At 44.9% G+C, this 21,686-nt stretch overlaps 1 protein-coding gene across 3 annotated transcripts in view; it reads right to left on the bottom strand.

Moving 5' to 3' along the window:
• Positions 1–21,686, bottom strand: part of GNAS (GNAS complex locus) — a 158,502-nt gene that overhangs the window by 88,251 nt on the left and 48,565 nt on the right. The window contains exons 1-2 of one of the 3 annotated variants that reach the window (XM_056353650.1): positions 10,133–11,333; positions 6,158–6,230 (exon numbers count right to left, since the gene is read on the bottom strand). In XM_056353650.1, the coding sequence (XP_056209625.1) occupies positions 6,158–6,230; positions 10,133–10,271 (212 nt within the window). In that variant the 5' untranslated portion in view covers positions 10,272–11,333. Of the gene's footprint in view, positions 1–6,157; positions 6,231–9,049; positions 9,179–10,132; positions 11,334–21,686 lie in introns of those variants that run through there. The other 2 variants (XM_056353651.1, XM_056353649.1) reach the window with 2 other exon arrangements.

The following is a 21,686-nucleotide window of genomic DNA, read 5'->3' as shown; positions in this document are numbered from 1 at the left end:
TACCCAAGTAAGAGTTTCTTGAAAAAGCAAACACACAAACCAGGCAGCTGAAAATAAAGCATAATGTAAAAATGAAAGGCTACGCTTTCTTTCAATACTGTGCTGTCATCTCTCCACCAACCATGACTATCTAAAACCAGATAGAACTAACCAACTTTTTAAACTTTTAGATTCCTCCATGCATTGCTTTCCTGTAATACTTTCAAGAACCCAAGTAAGATCATTTTGCACACTGACAAAAAATTTCACTGCACTTGCACATGGAAATATTTTAATGGCTGCATTTCAGAATGCCTCTGAACAAGGTAAAGGAGTCACTCTGTTGGCTATTAGAGTATTGAGCACCACAGTATGTTAATACTCTTTGCCAAGTAAGGCCCAGCATAGGCATTACAGACTATCAGAATTTTCTGAAAACTCATCTTACAGTATTTAAAAATCACATCTGAGTAGCAGATTTAAATGCAAAACATTTGCCCATGTTCCTAATGGAGGATGTCTCATATCTTAGGGCAAGATATCACAAGAAACTTAAAAAACCCAAAAACTGTAAACTTTTTCCTTTCTTCTTTACAACATAATGAAACATTAATGCTGCTTCACTGAGTTCAGGTTTATTTTTTCACAAAATGGAATTTTCCCCTTTGTAGAAACAGAAGTATTTCCAAAAAAAAGATAATCTCAAGCACATAAATACAACATTAAACATCCTAACAATTAAGTAATTTCTTGTTTGCTTATGTTGTTTAATATCACCCGGTATTACCTCACATTTCTTTCAAGTTGACGTAAGTTATATCTAACTTGCATAAACATTTTGCATAAACTTTTACAAGCTATATGCAGTATTCAGTTCTTAATCATAGTACTTATTTGCTGTTGGTATATTCTTGTCTTTTGACAAAACTTAATTACACAACTATGTCTACTTTAGGTCCTGTCCTAAGAACTGACTGAAATACATATCCTGCTCCCCTCTCCACCCACACCTTCACTTTATGTTCTGCAGTACAAATTTTGACCAAAACCCATAACTAGTTGTTCAGTTGGAATGGAACTTTTCATAGTCTTCAACACACATGTACACACAAATTTTCCAGCACAGTAACACTTCACCTGTGTCCTGGAACAGGAGCTGAGAAACCAAATTAATGCTCTCTACCTCAAATCTGAAAAAGCCTCCCAATACACACCGTGGTGCAAAGAAAGAAAGTGTGTGGGAGGGAAATCACACACACCAGGGCCCCCCTCCTCCAATTTTCAATGTTACTCAAACACCAGGAAAAAATTAGTTTTGTTGCCACCACAGTAAAATACAATAAAGTTGGTTTCTTTCTTGGCAAGGAACCGATGTGACCATTCTAAAAACATGGTACTGGTACGCAAATATAAAGGAACTGTAAAAACAGAGCAGTAACATTTGTGTATACAAACTAATATGAGCCATTACAAGGGAATTCATTGTTTTAAAAGACTTAGTTATAAATATTATACTTTTTCCTCACTCGTAACATTAACTTCCCTTCCATAAAATCCCACACAAGAAAGACCAAAGTTAAAAAACAAAACACAGTGTCAGAGAGCAGAAGAGTAAAGTTACTGAAGCAGAAGTCACTTCAGTGACAAAAGAGACTGACACTGACCAATGTGACTAGGTACCACCATTTACTGGTTTATGTGAAATAACGGTGGTACTGCAGTTCAACTTTTGGTGGACAAGATGTACAAATAAAGTTTAGAAAGCATCAGTGACTACTTTTCCTTCCTCACAAACTACTAAATCTAGGTGAGAAAAAGGTTCCAAACCTTTAAGAGGGTGACTTAGCTTTCCTAAGAAAATAATTTTCAAAAGTACAAGAGAAATGCAAATATATTTGTCATTCAGTGTCTTGAAAACAAAGCTATTCAGTTCTGCTTCTGCCATCATTGTTAAGCAAATCTGATAAATATACAAACTCCTATTCAACACTTCAACATACTAGTTAAAGAAACAGTATCATTACACAACATCATTTGGGAAACTGAGAAGCGTTACCTGAAATTCCCTATATCCTCAAGACTTCCTGAATCATAAATATTATCTAAACATACTAATCACAAAGGCACATTCCCCTTATTTGTCAATCTTTGTAGTGGATTTTGTAAGTCACATTTCAACAATTTATTTCTAGCTAAATATTTCTGCTTGTCCCGGTTTTTCCCATGACACTTCAAAATTGTCTATCGCCCTTGCCAATTTCCCACTTTCTAAAATCGTGCACAACAATGACCCTCTCCTTAGAGTCTGTCAGCCAAACCCACAGTGATCATAGAGGAGAAAGATGACTTAAAAAAAAAAAAAAAAAGTCAGTGAAAGGCCATCATCTTAGAAGCAATGAACGCCAGCGTTAAGGTAACACAGAAAAGAGGGTTGGCGGTTTTTTTCCTCTTGAACCTGAACTATGCATTTACATTAATTCTTCCAACTATATTCATTACTCCTGTCTTCCTTTTCCCATTTTTAGTCCTTTCTGTTTCATCAAGATTGGCATCTGAACTTCTGCACAGTCAAAAAGAAGTGGGTTTAGCTCCACCTTACCAGTGGACGCTCACAAAATGCAGCATGCAACAGAAGAAACCTGCTTCTCCAAAATAGCCTCCTGAAAAGACAGTTGAAATGTTGTGGAGCGAGGGAAGGAAAGGAAGGGAAGTCACAGGCTTCCTGCTATTGCAAGCCAAATTTAAACCCTTTCTACATCACAAGGGGCTCTTGTTGTTGGCAGTAATGCAAGAAGTAGAGAATTTGGGTAATATAGTGTCTTTGTTACGCTTAAAAGGTAGCTCTTCCATGTTAAAGACAGGGAACACTGGAAGAATACCGTGGGGAAGCCACACTGCATTTTTTATGTAATTGCTCTAGGAAGACATCAGTTGATAGCACAGCCAACTGAAGGCATGCTGCAAAAGCTGGAAGTGGGCTAAGCCCTTCCGAAAATCTCCATCCAGAAAAGCCTGTGCTGTAGACCATGCCTTGCTTCTCCAGTATACTACTTCGCTTACCAATGCCACAGCGCTGTCACTTCCCCCCTGCAACCTTCACAAGAGCAACAAAAATGTTTCTGTCTCTAGTGAACTAAAGATTATAAAAGGAACATTGAAAACTTTTAAACAGTCTGTACTGTAGTTAACTTAGCTAGTACTTTAACCACCTTCAAATTCACCTTAGCACTGTTAACTATTAAGCACATTAATTACCTGGAACACTTGATTCCATACAGTTCCTCAAATAATTAATTAGCTAAGGCGATCAAGGATTGGAGTCCCAGAGGAAATTCTTCCAGTTTTGTAGAACTACATAGATTTCACCTTCTTAAATGCTACAACAGTTCACCTAAATGCACGTGACGACTGCTCCTTCATCTATTTAGGGGCAGAATCCTAAAACCAAAAAAAGTAAAATATCCTCACACTCATTAAGGAAGCTAGTGTATTTAGCACTGGATATCCTGCTTCGTCACCAGAAATTAAGAACTTAGAGCATTTGAGTTACACTAAATAAAAACTTTTGTTTCCCTTGTTCACAGCACATTAGACATCTTTCATAACAGGTATCCTCTTTCTGCTTCAAACATCAATTATCACAAGGCAACTAAAACAAGGGCAAACAAGTTTTTGACAGGACTTTAAACTGGATTTCCTTCAAGCCACATGACTAAGTCCCACCAGCAGAAATAATTCAAAACTACAGTCATGTACATGGACACTAACATTAAAAAAAGTCTCTTCATCTCCAGCATGCTACCATTTTCTCTGCTGTTATTTATCACATCAACTGTGGTGGTGTTTGCATTATTTATGTTCTAGAACGATTGATAACATTAAGAGAAGCAATGTTTTGCTTTTCCTCCCCTTCCAAAAAAACCTCTGTGCTTCCCCCTCCCATTAGCTGATTTCCACATCATTTTTCCACAAGGTAAGTAGGGCAGAAAGGGAATGAATCAGGCAAAAACGATAGCAGGGAAAGCAGGAAAACATAGGGAGCAGTTACTTTGAAAATACAAGTTACTTAAGGACTAATGTGTAACTTGCAAGAATTTCAGAACACTGATAAATAGCCTTCTCTCCCCTGTAAAGTGTATGTTACGATCTACTGATCACTTTTGGCAACAAAAACCTAAAACCAGATTCATTATAACTTACTTCTTGTACATTTTATATACATCACTTTTTAATTTGATTTTTATGCATCTGAATGTTCCAATACATTCTACCCACAAAAGGACAAGCACAAAGGCCTGACTGCAAGACAACATGCCATAAGGTGGACAACCGATGGCTCCTGAGCTACATGCAGCTCCCCCCCAATTCACATGTGGCTCCCACACTGGGGTATGCTATGTGAGCGGCAGCAGGGCTGCGCTGGCATAGGGCTGCTAGGTAATCCAAATCCTTTGCTACAAGAAGACAGAAGCCCACAGAAGCTCCTGAGGCCAAATTTGCCATGTTGCCCTGGAATCCAGGTGCACACTCAGCTCAGCCCCAACCTGCAACACAGAAGTGAGATACTCAAGGAACACAATACTGTTGCAAATCCCAGAGCATGCCCTAGTCCCTCCCCAGCTCTGCAGACTTTGCATAATAGGTCTCTGGACTCCTCGCACAAATTTGGGTAGGCAGCTTGCAGAGCTGAGAAGGTTATCTACCCATGTAATACACCACTTATTATACAGCAGCAGCAGCATCTCTTAAAAAACATCTGTATGCTTAGAAAACTTAGAAGAACAGTGCTGGTTAAATGGATCAATACTTTTAAAGGTGCCAGGGATGCCTGACTTCTACTTTCATTAATGAACTTTTTACTTAACACCTAATATTGAGAGCTGCTACCTCAAAGTCTACTCATGCAAATCTTTTTAAGTCACAGAAGCCTTTTACTAGGTCTTTAGTAACAAGAGCAGCCAAAATAAGAGACAACTCAGCAGTAACAGGATGCAGGGGACTGGGCACTTATGAAAAAGAGTTGCCTTGGATCAAGAAAATATTCCTTATAAAGAGGAACTAAGAACATGTAGCATAGAATGTAATTTATTATGAATCAGTCTGAACTTTCTTCCAAAAGACTGTGTACCTTATCCTGAACTAGCATTTGGGGATTAGGAAGAAGTATTGTCCAGGCTCCTTGGCTAAACTTTTAGCTCAGACATTCTTACTGAAGAATTAACTACTGAAAGACTAGTGAAAGCTTAATCTTCCTAAAAAGGCAGGATTCACAAAATAGATGATACTACTAGAAGCTAGAGGATACCGTATTATGTTTGACAACAAGACAGACAAAACCAGTAATATAATCTAAAAAAATGAAACACAGAAAATAAGCTCTGAAATTCCAACACCTTAATTCAACTGGAATTAATTTAGTATTTTTTGGTATACCCAAAATGCTTGCAAGCATAAACTAACATGCAGAAGAATCTCTCCCTACTCCTCAGCAAGGTTAGATGAAAAGTTAGCAAACACAAATTTTTCTCAGACCAAAAAAAAAAAACCCACAAAGATTTCCATTTTCCCTATCCTAATGCCACTCCCCTCCTCACAACTATCAAATAACTGAACAGATTTTAAGTGTAAACAAGAAAAGCTTTTAGAAACATAATTTAACACAAACATCTGGACAAGGAAACACAACAGAAGAGAGAAGAAAATCTGACCCATTATCCCCAAAATTCATAGTACAGTCTCATTTTGTGAGGAGACAGAAACAAAAGCCTTACTTGCTCTAAATAAAGAAAACTGCATTCATTTTGTACATGAACAGGAGGTATGTTTACAGCAGTATGAATCAATGTACTATAGCAGAGGTAAATCAGTGTCAGCCATGTTGTGAAAGACACTGCAGTTTAAAAAAAAAACAGAACACAACAAACCCACAGAACTTAAGTCGTAATCAAATCAGCTATACCTTGACACACATAGTTTTATACCGTTAGCTTTCTCTTATTATTGGTGCATGAGTTCAAGTTAATGTCTGTTAATCTCATCTAAAAATATACATCCAAATTCTAGAGACCATGAAACAGTAGCAAGAAGAAAATACACCAAGATACAAAACAAGAGCAATGACTACCGTGTGCACAGAGACATAAGGTAGGTTGTAAAGTGAAAAAGCAAATGCACTTACTCAGCATTAAATCCATTCACGTGCAAGATCCTCATCTGTTTGACTATTGTGCTTTTACCGGATTCACCAGCACCTAGAAAATGAAAGTAAATTAATTTCAGAAGGAAGCATGAGTGATTAAAGGATACACTAGATTTTTTTTTTCCAGGGTAAAATCGAGAAAGTTAGTATTCTTGGTGCAAGAGTGAAAAGTGAAAGAAAAAGAAATAATTGCCACTGGAAACTTCACTTGTTGCTAAAAATAAATGCCCAGCTCAAGTCATGTGTCAGATCTGAATCTTGAACGGTTTCACTGTCCATTTTTCCAGCGTCAACGTTAAAAGCAGATTGCAGGGTTCAGAAGGAAAAAGGACAACTTCAACATTTTACAGAGAACAAGACAGGGAACGTCAAAATCTGCTTGCCTTGTCACTACTATCTGATGGAAAGAGACTGAATGAAGTCCATACTAAACTGAAGCATTTCTGTTAGATCTTTAAAATATTTTTAAGTTTGGCCGCAGTCATCATCACCCAGTCAAAAGACTGTAACTTAAATCACAAGAAATAAAATATGTGGATACTCACATCTGAAAAAGGAAGGCATCCCTTTAAGCCTCCACCTACAAAGCTACAGAAACCTCCTTCTCTAATTTGTGTCTTGTAAGCAACCTCCCACCCTCTCTACATGTTCCAAATCAATCATATATTCAGCGAGACGCAAAGACCACCGTTTGTGGCTGCATGCTCCAAACAGCCCCCCACAGCTCTCTTCTGATTCCTCTTCCTCTGATATACCTGCAGTACTAAAAACCCACTCCACTTTACTCCAGTTTCCGTAAGTAGATGTATGTTATTTCTGCTGTGCTGCACAGATGCCAGTGCACAGGGCAACCCATCTGCCTATAGTACCCATTTCTCCATGCACACTAAGAAGACTTGAACAGCAGCGTTCAATCGAGCTGCTCCTCGCTGCCAGATCGGTAGCTTTCTATATAAAGCAAACATTTTTGCAAGAGTAGTATCATAACCTGGCAAAATTTAGAAAGATTCCCCTTCACACCTCCTGGCTACTCATTTATTCCTTTCATTAGCCTATGCCTCAATGACAGAAAACGCCTATCTGTGGCAGAATGGGCACAGAGGTACAGTTTGTATTTATAGGAACTCAGGCCTCTGCTAGCACACACTGACAGCACAAGCCTCCATTTTGAGCCTCATGTTCAAAACTGTATTTTAGCAGTTATATTTCAAAGTTCATTTTCCGACAAATGCATTCCCGTCTGCTTTCCGCCTTCCTTTCCTTCTCCCTCATGTATTTCTAACAGTCCTGCTCTTCTCTTTGTAAAACCTGCTTGCATGTTTTGTCACCTTAATACCAGAGTCTTACTCCGCTTTCCTCTCCCTGCTCACTGATGTCTTGTAAGCATTTAGAGAGCAGTTTCATCTACAACTCTTTATGCAAGCACCATTTCTCCCCTAAACTACTATTTTATAACATACACACTCTTGTCTGCTCTGGCATACTGCACGATGCAATAAAGACAGGTGGCAAAACTAACCAAGCACAAATCTCCAGTTAAGATAGACACTGGGTCCTCTTCACAACTCAGAATTATTCAAGAATAGCAGTACACACTGTAGTCATATTTCCATTCAGAATAATGAATAACAAAATTTCAGCTCTAACTACAAATCACAACTTATGTTTCTAAGCATTGGGAGCCAAAAATCTTCGCTTCACCTAGGCCAAGCATGGGAACAGACAGTTGTGTTTGCTATAAACACATATAGTTTGGTATGGACATACCTGGGTTCTCTGGATCAGATACACCACCAGTGAACCAAAATGAATTAGTACTCATTAAGGCCCTATTCTTACTAACAATTATGCATACGTTTAATGGCACCATCAAGGAGAGTTCCATTAATTTCAGTGTGGCAGAAGGGGCAAGTATGTGTACAGCCACGGGGCCTACAAAGAGCGGTATAAACCCATGAGAATGTTTATCTGCTCTTCTTTGCTGTTATTTGAATACGATGTGAAAATATTGTGAATACTTTCACAGTACTTGGGGTTTTATTTCATGTATCTTATAAAGTAAACGTAACATAATATTAGGGATGTGAAGTTTTTTATTTTTTACCAGTGAGTTTGTGTTACAGACTGCCCGCAATTCATGACAGTTACCGTTAAAAACTGCAACAGCTGAACTATCGCTTTAAAACACACACACACACAGATGACCTTACAACCATCGCTAAACACTGGCAATTTTTTGTTTACAAGTATCTAGGCTATTTTTCAGCCACCAAAACGAAAGAAACCAGAAAGAAACCCCAGGCAAGTCCATCACACTTCCGTTTTCTGAAATTCTGTCTCTTACAAAAGTAACCCACCTGCTGACATGACAAATGGTTTCTACGTATCTATGTAACGTTCAGCCTGAAAACTGCAACTCCCAAGACATACCCCACGAGCTGAAGCCCAAATTATCCTGTTACAAAGATTCCTGTCGGAGCCCTGGCAGGCTCCTCAGTGCTGCAGGTGCTGCTGTAGTCCCTGCCACTCTCCATTTACGCTAAGCGTCTTTCTTCAAATTACTATTTGAAAGGTTTTACGGGTAAGAGCACGCTTTCAAACGCACAAGCTTCAGCACCCCCCGGCCCCGGCCCCCCCCCGCCTGAGCCGAGCGGCCGCCGAGGCCTGGCCTACCCTCCGCCCGCGCCGCAGCCCCTGCGCAGCGCCGCGCCGCCACCGACACCCCACAGCTCCCGCCGGCAGCTGGCTGCACAGCGCTACTTCAAAATACTTCCAAATAACGAGTCCCACCAATGTTCTCTCGTTCTTTCCGACCACGATTTTCGGACCCTTCCCCTTCCTCGAAGCCGTAACCGATGTTTCTAAATGTACCTCCTGAGAAAAGGCGGCAGACGCAGGTCACCTGAAGCAGCCGCCGGAACGCTACCTGAAGCCCAGCGCAGGGCTGCCGTCCCGCCGCAGGCGCGGCACCCTGGCCCCGGGGCGGCGGCCCGTCTGCCCAACCCGCCGGGGGACGAGGCCGTGCCCGCCGCGCTCCCCCCGCCGCAGGCACGGAGCTCCCTCGTTCCCAGCGCCGGCCGCCGCGCTTCCCTCCGGGACCGACATCCTCCCTCCGCTTCCCCCGAGCGATTCCCCGACTTCCTCCCTTCCTCTTCCTCCTCTCCCCGCTCTGCCCGCACGTCCCTCGGCAACCCTGCCTCAGCCCCCGCCGCGGGGACCGCCTCGGGCCGGCCGAGCCCCCGCCGCCGCCCCCGCCCGACTCCCGCCAGGCCGCGGTGACCGGCCTCCCCCCGCCGCCGCCCCGCACGCCCGGGGCAGGCCCGCCGCCCCTGTCAGCGCCCTGCCCTGCTCAGCTCCCAGGTTCCCCCTCGGGCCCGACGCTCCCGCGCCCCTGGCCGGCGCCCGGCCCGGCATCCCCGGCCACCTCCTCACGCCCGGCCCCGAGGCCCGCTCCCCGCCCCGGCCTGCCTCCCCGCTCTGCCCCGGCGGCGGGGCGCTGCCCTCCGCGGGCGGAGAGCGGCCCCGAGCCGCAGCTCCGTACCTGCGGGGCCTGCCCCCGGCCCCCCCCCCCCCCCCCCCCCCGCGGCGCCCCGGGTGGTGCCCGAGAGCTCGCCGCCGCCGGCGGCAGGCCGAGGAGCCCGGCAGGCTGCTCCGCACCGCACCGCTCCCCTCAGCGCCCCCGGGCCCGCCGCCCCGGGCGCCAGCGGGTCCCCGCCGCCCCGGCTGGAGCGGGCTCGCCGGCCGCCCCCCCCCCCCTCCCCGCCGCTCCCCGGCCCCGCGGAACGCGTGGGCCCTGCGGCTCCGCTCCCCCCGGGCCCCACCTCTCCCTCGGGCCTCCCCGTGCCCGGGCAGGGGGCCGGTGCGCGGCCCCGCCGCCCTCCCCCCGGCGGGGAGGGGACGGCCGCCGGCCCCCGGCCCGCTGCCCCGGCGCCGCGCTGCCCGCGGCCCCCTTACCCAGCAGGAGGAGCCGGTGCGTGGCCCTATAGACCTGCTTGTCCTTCTGCAGCTGCTTCTCGATCTTCTTGTTGGCCTCCCGCTGCGCCTTCTCCTCGTTGCGCTGATCCTCCGTCTTGCTGTTCCCTAAACAGCCCATCTTGGGGAGGGGGAGGCAGGGGACGCGGGGCGAGGGGACGGGAGGCGGCCGGGGCTGCCGGGGGGAGGGAGGGAGGGAGGGAGGGAGGCAGGGAGGGAGGCACTCTCCCGGGCTCCCTTCTTCTTCCTCCTCCTCCTCCTCCTCCCCCCCTACTCGCTGCTGTGGCGGCCGCTGCCCAGAGCCAGAGACATGGAGAGAGCCGAGCGCGGAGCCAGCCAAGGGGGGGCCGATAGCGATGACTTTGCTGCTGCTCCGCCGGGCCTCCTCCCCGGCAGCTGCAGCTGCTTCTCCTCCCCCGCCCCCCCGCTCAGCCCCGCGCCGATCCCCTCAGCGCACCTTTCCCGGGGGGGTGGCGGATGCGGAGCGATCCGCGGGGATCTCCGCGCCCCCGGCCGGGCCGCCGGCTCCTCTAGAGGGAACAGAAATGCCCCCCCCCCGCGCCGCACGCACAGGAGCAAATCCAGCTTCAGTGCCACCCCCCCCCCCAAAAAAAAAAAAAAAAAAATCCTCGTTAGATCCAAAGGCACGGGCTCCAGGCGCGGAAACCTCCCCAAATCCTCGGCGGGGAGGATCGGGAAACGTCTCTTCCTCGCCTCTCCCCGCGCCGGCGGGCAGCAGCGCGGCGGGGTGACGGCAGCCCCGGCTCTCGGCGGAGGTCGGGTCCCCGTCCCTCGCCGGGCGCCGCAGCTCCTCGCCCTCCGGCCGCCGCGGCTCCTTCCTCCCTCACCGGGGCGGGGGGTTCAATCCAAGCCGCCCCCCCCCCTTTTTTTTTTCTTTTCTTTTTTTTTTTTTTTTCCCCCTCCTCTCCTTGCTGCTGCTTTTTCACATTAGGTTTCCAGGCGGCTGAATCCTCTCGGCTTCTCCGGGGAGGGGGGGGGGGGGGGGAAAACAAACAAACAAGTCCGTTTGGTCTCTCCTCCCCAAGCAAAACCTGTCCCTCACGGGAGGATTTTTCCCCGTCTTATTTTTCCTGCTCTCTCCCGCATTTCTTTTTTTTTTTTTTTCTTTTTTTTTTTTTTCCTTCCCCCTATTGAGCTGCACCGAGGCGGCAGAGCGGCGGGGTGGGGCAAGCGGGCCCACACTGAACGCTGGGAGCGGGGCCGCTCACATGACGGCCCGCGTCACCCCGCGCCGCCGCCGGCGCCCTCTTCGAACCGGCCCCGCCGCTGCCGCCCGCCCGGGCCGTGCCGTGCCGAGCCGAGCCGAGCCGGACCCTGCCAAGCCGCGCAGTCAGCCCGGGGGCAGCGGGGCTCACCGGCCGCGGGGGGTCCGCAGCCGCCCTGGGGGGCGAGCGCTGTGTAGGGAGGGCTTGTGTCGGGGTGAAAGCGGCCGAGAAAATACCCGCAGGCGGGGGGGTAATAGAATCCTGAATAAATTTTAACCGAGTCGTGTGCCGGGGCACTTTATGCTACAGCTGGAAAATAATTACTAAATACCTGTGTCTATACGTACACGTTTTCCCAACTGATGATCGCTGACTGTCCGCCCAGTGACCAACGATCCCGCAGACGCTGATGAGCAGGAATTAATTTTCCTGCTATTTCTGAGCAGAAGTGCGGGTGTTCTGGGTGCTGCGCGGGGGGCTACGGGGGCCGGGGGGCTGCGGTGGGACCGCACGCAGGGAGCCCCGCTGCCACCTTAGGGGGGGCCCAGGCAAAGCCTGCCTGGTACGTGCAGTTGGTTCTACGTATGGTTTTACCAGCTGCCTAGCTCCATTTTGTTTTCCCAAATATTTTTTTGAAAGCTCATTATATAAATTCCACAAGCTTATCAGCTACGGCTGGAAAACGGAGGTTGGTGCTTTGCTCTTTGCCAAACATGGTCCCCTAAAATACACAGCTGCTTCTCTATCCCCTAGTGAAATGTCCTTTACTATACATAAATTATTTATCCTCATTTGCAAAACTGAATTATCTACAACACTATCCCAAGCACACCTTCTTACGTCATCCCGTTACTATGTTTAGGACCACCTATAGAAAATACGTGAATAGAGCAAACAACGAGAAGGTCACAGTTTGTGTGACCAGATATATCTGTTCAAGCTGCCCATGCTGGAAGAGGGGTGGACCCCATTAGAAATGGGAGGCACCACTACTAAACCTTGGTCTTTGAGGAGTTACTGGCACTTTCAGTCTATTTTTCAATGCCACGACTTCAGCGTCCACAGAGCCTAGGAGATCTGGAGTCAGAGGAGAGACCCTTACGGACTTCTCCAGGTGCTGTTTTAGGCCAAGGCAGTTTTTAAAAGTATTAGAGAGACTTTGCTCAGCAATAGCCAGATTCATCTGAAGCAAAGATCGTAATAATTCCTTTTATCTTTTACAGGTCTTTTATTTATTTGTATTGTTTCCAATGATTTATATTGTAATATACATTACCCAAATATATTTTTAACTGTGGTGTTTACAAGGCATAAAGGACTCAATAAAGCAGAATTCAGACTGAAAATTATAAAATCTCATAGCTTTTTTATGGTCACAGGCATGAAGAGAATGCAGAAATGCCAGTATCTGCCACCTCTCACAGCAGGGAAAATCTGCCACGGCCTCCTGGATTTGCTTCTCTCTGGATCCCAGGGAGGCAGAAGGGAGCCTACCTCAGGCTCCAAACACAAAGTAATACACAAACGAGATAAAAATTATTGCTGGAGATATACCAAAGGCTAAAATGTTGGTGAACAGTGAGCGGCGTTAGCATGGGCAAAGGGGAGCAGTAAATATGCCAAAGCATCCACCAACAAGGGAGTCCTTGCTGCATAAATGCTGTTGTCCAGCAGCGCACACCAATCCCTGCCCCGAACGCAAACCGGGATGGGCTCTGCAAGGTTAATAACAGCCATCAGCCACCGGCTGGGGCACAGGGATTACTGCCCTCCTGGGGTATATGCCCTGTGCCTCTGTTGCTTTAGGCTGAACAAAGCACGAGGCAGCTGGAAAGAGAAAACACGCTCAGCTTGTTCCCAAAACTCCATTACTGAGGGCAGAATTAAGAATTAGCTACTAGTATGACAAGTGCGATTAAAGTGTGAAAGTGTCAAAAGCTACAGAAAACGAAAAGCAAACTCCCAAATTGTTAAACCTATCATCAATTATGGACTTTTTTTCTCTTTCTGAAATGGGCCAGGACACAACATAACACACCAACTGTACAAACCCACTGAATTGCCGTGATTTTTTTCCAGTGCTGTCCTGATGAGGAAAGCACCATTTGAATAGCGAGCATACGAACACATTAGCTGTTCTCATTCTTTTTTATTTGTTTAAATAACATAATGCTGCTGCTGTGTCTTTGAGAGTAAATGGTGTTTCTTATTGGGACCAGTTGCATTAGCTTTCATCTTGTAAAAATCCACGAACTCCCGTTTCACAAGACTCCTGCCATCAGGAGGGAAGCACAGACACAACCTGACCCCTGACTTACCGTACAATTAAAAGGGCTCTTCTGAAGAACCTGAAGTCTTAGGAACAAATAAATGCAATGGTGAAATAACTATGTGTATGGGTATTGCACCTCTGCGATAAAAGTCTGTTTGAGGCTTGAAAATACTCAAAAGAGGGTGTTAAAGGACACTGCTGCATGTTAAGCAGAAATATTTTCCAAAAATGCAAGGTAACATGAATGTGGAAGTGGCTGGAAAAGACATTAGAAGACTCACATCTATTGACTCAATCCTGCATTATTTAAACTACTGGGAGGTAAGAGCTTGCACATAGAAGATTGTAAGCATTGAACACGTACACATTAAATTCAAATTAATTGATATTCCTTCTGTGACTGAATATAACAGCCAACAGCTTCAGATTCTGTTGCATTTTTTTCCAGTTTAAAGTAAATGCAAAGACTGAGACACCAACACGCACCTTAGCTTATGGATTTCTCAAAAAGAACAGCGGACTGGCAGTGTGAAACATCCTTCTGCTGTTTCACTTCTCAAGCCAGAAAAGATCTCAGAAGGGGAGAGGCAGCAGGATAATTCAAAGTGAAGAATATTTCAATGGAATATTTGGGGGGGGGTGTGTAATAGTTAAGTTTCATGTATCTAAAATCCATTTCACTCCACTTGATAACTAGTTAATGGCTTTTTAGTCCCACTGGCCTAACTCCTATTACATGCTGATGAAAGTCATCAGATGTCTTAATTTCCTTAATTTTTTTTGAAAGAGGAATTTCATTGCAATTCTTTTCTCCATCTTCCCTCCACAGCTTTTGCCCCAAAACCTACTGTTTGGTGCCTGAGACTGAGGCAAGATTTGTAATAATAGCCTGATCCTGTAAATAAACATGTTCTCTATTCAGTTGAGTAGGCCCACTGAAGTGCATAATTTATGCGGACTTTACTCTTCCCAGCTAGGACAGCTATATTAGCTTGACTTACAAATGGTTAAAAAGGTTTAGATATAAAGTAGAAGTAGACCATCAATAACCATACAAGTAAGAAAGAACTTGTTGAAAAGTACATGTCCCTTAAAGCTTCCCCTACCCTACACACATAAACTTCTGTCCTTTGAAGATTTACATACAATACCTGTCGGTATAAGCTCTCAAAAGGATGTCAAGAAAAATACTGTCTTTTTCCTATTTTAATATATTTGCTTTATATTTGTCAGACTATTGCATATATTTTAACGTATTTCCTTTAGGGTAGTCTCCCTTATTGTACATGAGGATACTCACACTTCTGTGGGTTAGAGACAAGGAAATACTGTTGTAAAATTCACGAATGTTGGCTGGACAGTTTAGCTGCAAGAGCTGGTTTTGGAGTTAAAATTTTCTGAACAGAGTAGATTTTCAGCCTGTTGAAAAAATGCTTCTGAGACACATACTCCCTGTCATTCCATTCTTTTCTATTTCTGAGCGGATAAACCTTTCTGCTTACAATTCCGTTGTTGCATCAGTTTCACTCTCGATCCATCAGTTAGGCTCTGAATTCATTTGAGCTACTCTTTGTTTTTACAGGTGATTATGAGACCCAGATCAGGATGTCCATCTTACACCACAGATGCCTTCCAAACCCTCCAGGTGACAAACACCCTTATTTCCTATTGCAAACAATTCATGTTTGTTAGTAAGTTGAAGGTACCGAGCACTTTGGATGCCCCAGCCTCCAGGAAAAATAAACAGTTCATTAATTTTCAGATGGGACAGTTGTACAGTTCCTTACGGGCTCACGCTGTCCACAGCGAACATGACCTCATCAACTTTTTGGCTGTGAACTGTGGGGGTGGAGTTGTGACCAAACCAATGTGCTTATTTGGAAGGGAAGATACAGATGACATCACGCTTGAGCATCCCTTAGCAACCAGATTGAAATGGCACTGCAGCTTTTGAGGAGGCTGTCAGCCTTCCTTGCCCCTGGAATAGCCTGCATTTCAGCTTCTACCATGGCTGAGGAGACACAGCAGAGAAGGCAAAATTTATAGCTCAAAAAGTAAAAGCGATAGTGGTGATCTAACTGTACAATTTCCTTTGTTTCTGTTTATAGGAAATAGCCTGTTTTCAGCAAGTCTTTTCCATGGAAGGATACGGAGCTCAATTAATCTGGGGAACACACTAAACAAATGGTTCTTACAGCAACACCTTTGCCTCTGATTTACTTTAGACTCTTTCCACTTGAAAACCCGGACTGTAAACTTTGTAACATTCCTCTCTATAGCAGGATGACCCACGAGAGGGCTAGGCGTGTGTATAGAAAAAAATAAGACGAAACAGGAAAATACTCTCATTGTACGCTGTCAAGGAGTGGATCAGTGAACAACAAACCACGGGTCACTTCACTACCAACCTGAGAATGCGGTTACAGCCATGCATCTCCGTTACCTCCTCTCCCTAGTCCTCACACCTGTGACACTGTTCCACCCCTAAGAGCCTGGGTCAGAGCTGCTAACCATGTCAAGGTGAACTCTCACGAGGAAGGTAGTTTAATCTTTTTTTTTTTTTTTTACTGAGAAACTGTACGTCTGAACACCAATTGTTAGAAGGACATGGAAGAGTGAAATTATTCCAAGAAACATGTAACTTGATCGAATACTCTGATCGTCTCCTTTCGGTCCTCCAAAATGCAGGTATGTGATTCCTGCGATTCTTTTAGACAGGTGATAAAAAGTGCCACCTATGTAGAATACTGCCAGATGTAGCCAATGAAGCAAAGGTATGCATTGTTTAAGATACACCATTTGTAAGGCTGTTTTCTTCTGCTGTTCTGTAAGCTCCCCAACTTGTTTCTGTACCCAGAAATAATTCCCTCACAGCTGAATATACACTATTACAGGAAAATGTCTACAGCCTGCTTTCTTTTTTAAAAAATAAATCTGTGCATTCTTCTCCACTCTGTGACTCACTTGAAATTTATCTTTGTATATCATTGTAAGAAATTAAGATTTTAGAGGTGCCTTTTTTTTTTTTTTCCTTGCTAAGGTTTTCAAGGGTTTTAAAGCACTGGGAAAAAATAAACAGTGACTGAATTTGTAATAGAAGGTGCAGAAGAAGTTCCCCCTGTGCATAGCACCTTTGAGGATTAAAATCTTATGCACAAATAAGAAGTAGCTGTGGATTTTTGTTAAGGAGCCTACATGACCTAACGCTTCAACTGACTGTCCTACAAATTCACAGTGCCATGGCTGAGCAGTTTGAACAGACTTCTCTCTTTTAAAAGCAGTGACTACCTCTGGGACAGATTGACTCTTTCAGTTAAGGGACAATTTTTAATAGCGCACACTGTATATTTTTATGTATTGACACCTGTGTGGTTTGAAGTCTGTTAAAAATTTTAGCTTTAGAAATACAGAACCGTGGGCCTTCGTCCTGGGCCATAGAAGTTACTGGTAGTTGAGTATCAAACCTATCAATTTCATCATCTTATTTAATCCCCAGTAAACTTAGTCCTTTAGTGAGTTCTATATAAGGATTAATTAAGGTTCTGATTTAGACTTAGATCAGTGGGTTTTTTTCATCTGCTTTGAACACTAAAAAGGCTCCCGTGGCCTCTTGCAATGACTCAGGTCTGCTGCTCATGCTTTCCTTAGATGGAGGCATCTTCCACCAGCTATCATCCTGCAGAATCCTTTGGACTCTTGGAAGAACAAAACTTGGTGATAAAAAGGGAGATGGTTTCAAAGTCTCCAAGTTACCCTTTGACCTGCTGAACAAGGAACCCTTGAGTAATCTCAAGCCCATTTAAAGGAGAAACAAACAAAATGAAGCCAAACAATAATCTAAAAAGGAAAACCAAAGCAAACAGATTGGAACTGGAGCAAGAATCCAATGCAGAATTTTTTTCTGCTGTTTCCTTGGTGGCAGCCAGAACAAAAATCACTTTAAAAAGCATTAAAAGGTAAACAAGGTAGGAAATCAAGCTGTTATCAATCAAATCTGGGGAGGGCAAAGCAGGGTTATCAAGTAAAAACTACAAGTTTGTCTGTCATATGGGAAAGAGTGAGCCTATTCGAATGAATTAAATGAGCATTGTCAGGAAGAAATTAGTGCACCACTGATATATTCAATAAAGAACAAACACATAACACTTAAGTACAGATACTCCAAAATAAACAGAATGAAAAGGAGATACTTCCCTCTCTGGCAAAGAAGAAGAATTTTTCCATACAGAAATTCTAAACTTGAGAGGGATTTTTGTTTTGTTTTTAAATAAAAACAAGCCCAAAGTCTACTAACAGAATTAACCAAGACCTTCCTTTAAACCAAAGAAAAGAACAACCCCTTGCCTCCCTCCTTTCACTTCTAGGCTTTTCCTCAGAAACATGAAAAGAGACTTTAAGGAACTCATGGAATTATGGAAATAACACACTGAGTAAGAGCTTTTCACCTAGTAGCTTTTCTGATTTTCTTGAAGTTTTTTTCCCTGATACTCCTTCTCGCTACTCATGCATTCTGCACTGCACTTTATTAAAAAAAAAAAACCCAAAACCAAAACCAAACAAAACAAAAAACAAAACCAACAACCCAACCAACTCTTACGTAACAGAAGTAGCTGCACATCCTAGCTCTCTGCATAACACATATGGAATGCCGATTTAAAAAAAAAAATGGAACAAGTCTTCTCTCAGATTTAGTTCCAATATTTGTCAACATTCACTGCAGACCTACCCTCAACTGCAAACTTTTTTTATAATGAATTATTCTGTTGTAATCCTTGTTACGCCTGGGTCACAAAACCCACGGAGGCAGTAGAAGTAGAGGCTGTGTTTTCTAAATACCAGGTTATAGTTAGCTCCCGCAAAGAAGCAACAAAACTCCCAAGCCCTTCTCGTGTGAAGGGGGTCAGCAGCGGAGGAGAGGCTCCTGGCTGCAGCTCCCCAGCACACCAGGCAGCCAAGCAGCCCAGCATCGGCCGTGGTTCCCACCGGAGCAGGGTGGGAGCTGGGGCTGAGCGCCACTTAGGCTCAGCCTGACCCAGCCTGCTCTCCAGCAGCACAGTGAGCTATCCCTCCACACTAATATTATTTATTACTGACGCTGCATTCTCATTTTATGGCACATAACAGGAAGGGGAATAAGAGGATTGTTAAAATAGTTCTTGCTAAGTTGTCACACAAGTTTTAATGTGCTGTAAACATTCCTCTTTTCCATTTTTTTAAATAGAATGACGTTCAGGCTTTCAGGCTCAAAATAACTTTACATTTCAGTGCTAGCAAACCACAATACTTTCAATACTAGGAGCCATTATTAGTGACGATCTGCAAGGAAAACAGAACTGTGATTTTGCTCCTGTGTCCCTGCACTGCTAAAAGGCCTGAAAGTGTTCCCTTTTGGAAAGGGTATTTTCTCCCACCTTTTTCTTTAGATGGAAAAACATTAAGCCTAGATCCTAAAATTACATACAGACACAATTATAGAATAGGGGTCTTTCTGTACCTTATTTTTCCTGGAAGAATCCTTCTGTCTGGCAAACGAACAGCATCATTACTTCTTAAGTGCCTTGATGTTAGAGTGCCACACACACCTTAGGGCGGTTGCAGAATTTAGACCCTTTCCCAGGGTTCCAAATAAGTCTTTCTGGTGGGTTGGGGTTTGGGGTTTTTTTGTGTGTGTGTCTTAGATTTTACAAATGTACATAAAACAACCATTTATCTCTATGTCTTTAGGTGTGCAGTGAAAGGTTTCCCTTGTTGCTGTATCTCAGACAAAGCCAGGGCTGCAGGAACCAGGCAAGAGTCAGGGTCTGGACCCAGCTCCAGCCCCAGGCTGGGTCAAAACCTTGGTCCAGCACTGGGATTTTGCCTCTGCCACATCAAAACCAGCAGAGGTGAAGGATTATCCCCTCTTGTGGACCCAGCCCAGGGGGATGCTCAGGCCTGATCGAATGCTCACAAAACGTCTATGGAGAAGAGATGAGTGTGTGGATCAAACAGGGGAACAGTATCCAGGAGACCTGATCTGCCATAGAGGGTTCGATCACGCACAGCCACCAATCCGTGCGTGACCTTGGATGAGCCACTTCCCCTTTCTGTGCCTCTTTTTCCAACTGTCTTTTATCTGCCTCTCTCATATAGATTGTAAGCTGTTTACTTCCGACATGTCTGCACAGTATCGAGAACCAAGGGGCCCTGATCTCACTGGTGACCTTTAAGCCCTTCTGCTACGTGTTTGCTTCATCATAAAATAATTATTCAAAAAGGAAGCAATTTTTTAAAATAGTCTGTCTTCCTTTTCTTAACACCTCCTTAACTCAGACATTCTCAGCAATGTTAGATGAAAAAATAGGCTCTGTTCAAAATTTTAACACTGTTTTTCTTAAATGAAAATGCTGAGAAAACTGCTAGTACTATGTTAGGTCCTTCTCCCACAGGCCCTCCAGCAAAACCAGGGAAAGCTAGAATCAGCATGCTTGCTACATTCAAAGTACCAGACAAAGATACTTTTTATTTTGAAAATAGAAAAAAAAAAAAAAAATGCCTGCACACTTTTCAGTCTTTCTTTGTACACCATAAAGCACCAAACAGGGCAGAAACGCGGTGCTGTGTTCTTTTGCAGGTCACCTCCAGGTTTGCTTTATGCTCTCTGGTGTTACAATAACGAATTTGTTTTTCCATTGCTCTGTGCACGCTCTCTTGTCTAAGAGTGACCTATTCAGTTCTGAAGCAATCGGCTTTTTACGGCTTAGTCTACGCTATGTAAACAGAGAGCCAGCGGCAGGGCTGAGCCCCGGCCTCGCAGGCGAGGAGCGCGCTGCACCCGGGGAGCCCAGCCAGCCTTGGAGGCTGCTGCCCGCTCTCCGGGTGTCAGCCCCGGGCCACTGAGCTCCTCGAGAGCCCGGCGTGAACCAAGACTGCATGTGGAGAGCCCCTTTGCTGGGGGGATCACAGCCGTGTCAGCAGAAGGGCTCAGACGGAAAGCCAGCCTGCCCTCTGAACGGCCACGGGTCCAGGGATGCTGCAAGGGGCCCGGGATCCAAGGGCTTTTACCCTGCTGCCACCAACGCTGCCTCCTTCAAGCTGCAGCTCCTCTGCCAGCCCATAAACAAGAGTGACCAGTAACCTGCCCTGCCCCCAGCCAGCAGCCCGGGGGTGATGGCACGGGGACACCCGCGCCCCCCACCTGCCCGGTGCTGGGGGGCATGTGGAAGGTGCTGAGTCCCTCCTGGCACCGGCAACCCCATGCTGAAGGCAGGGCCCTCCTGCACAGCTGCACTTCACACCCTATATATAAAATACACAGCCGTACATTTATTCTGAAAAATTCTTTCTATGAATTGGTGTTACTGAGGGTTATATATACTAACTCCATACATGTGAGAGTTAAGGAAGATTTGTCCAAGGAACTACTTCCAGAGGAAGTGCTGGGCAGCCACATTATTTGTTTTGTTTAAAATGATTTCAGGCTCGATAATGTCTCTTTATCAAAACTACACATGTGCTGAGCATGTACAGTGCTGTGTGTTGTGAGGCATACAGGAAGGGGTGGATTTAATTTATTTCTTTATTATGAATATCGTGGTGGTGTAAGAAGAATCCTAGCAGACAGCATGAAATAAAGCCAAACTTCTAGAGGATATTTCAGGGCCTGAAGTTCCTGTGCTGCCTTTTTTGAATTCAGTCTTAAATTCTGTATTCCTGATCCTCTGTTCTGTCTGGACCATCTCATGAATGGACATGTGTATTATTAGAGAGCTGAGCAAGCACTCATAACGTTTGCCATTAATATTAATTTAAAAGAAAAATTGAGTTTAAGCTTCCTGGTTTTGCTTTGCTTCAGTGAGGAAACTAGTGCAGGAGTTAACAAATTCACAGTTCTGGCAGGCAAAAGAGACCAAGGCAATTGTGACGCACCAAAATAGTTCTCCATAAAAACGATAACCCTGTTTTATTTTGTGAACATCATCTTGGCTATAAGGTTTATGTACATTTGTTTGGTATCGTACCCTCCTTGGGCTATCAAAGCATTCCTGCTGCTGGAGAG

The sequence above is a fragment of the Falco biarmicus genome, chromosome 10 (assembly GCF_023638135.1).
Source record: "Falco biarmicus isolate bFalBia1 chromosome 10, bFalBia1.pri, whole genome shotgun sequence".
In the NCBI taxonomy this organism is placed as follows: Eukaryota; Metazoa; Chordata; class Aves; order Falconiformes; family Falconidae; genus Falco; species Falco biarmicus.
Note: the sequence above shows the minus strand (reverse complement) of the source record. Positions and strands in the feature narration are given on the sequence as shown.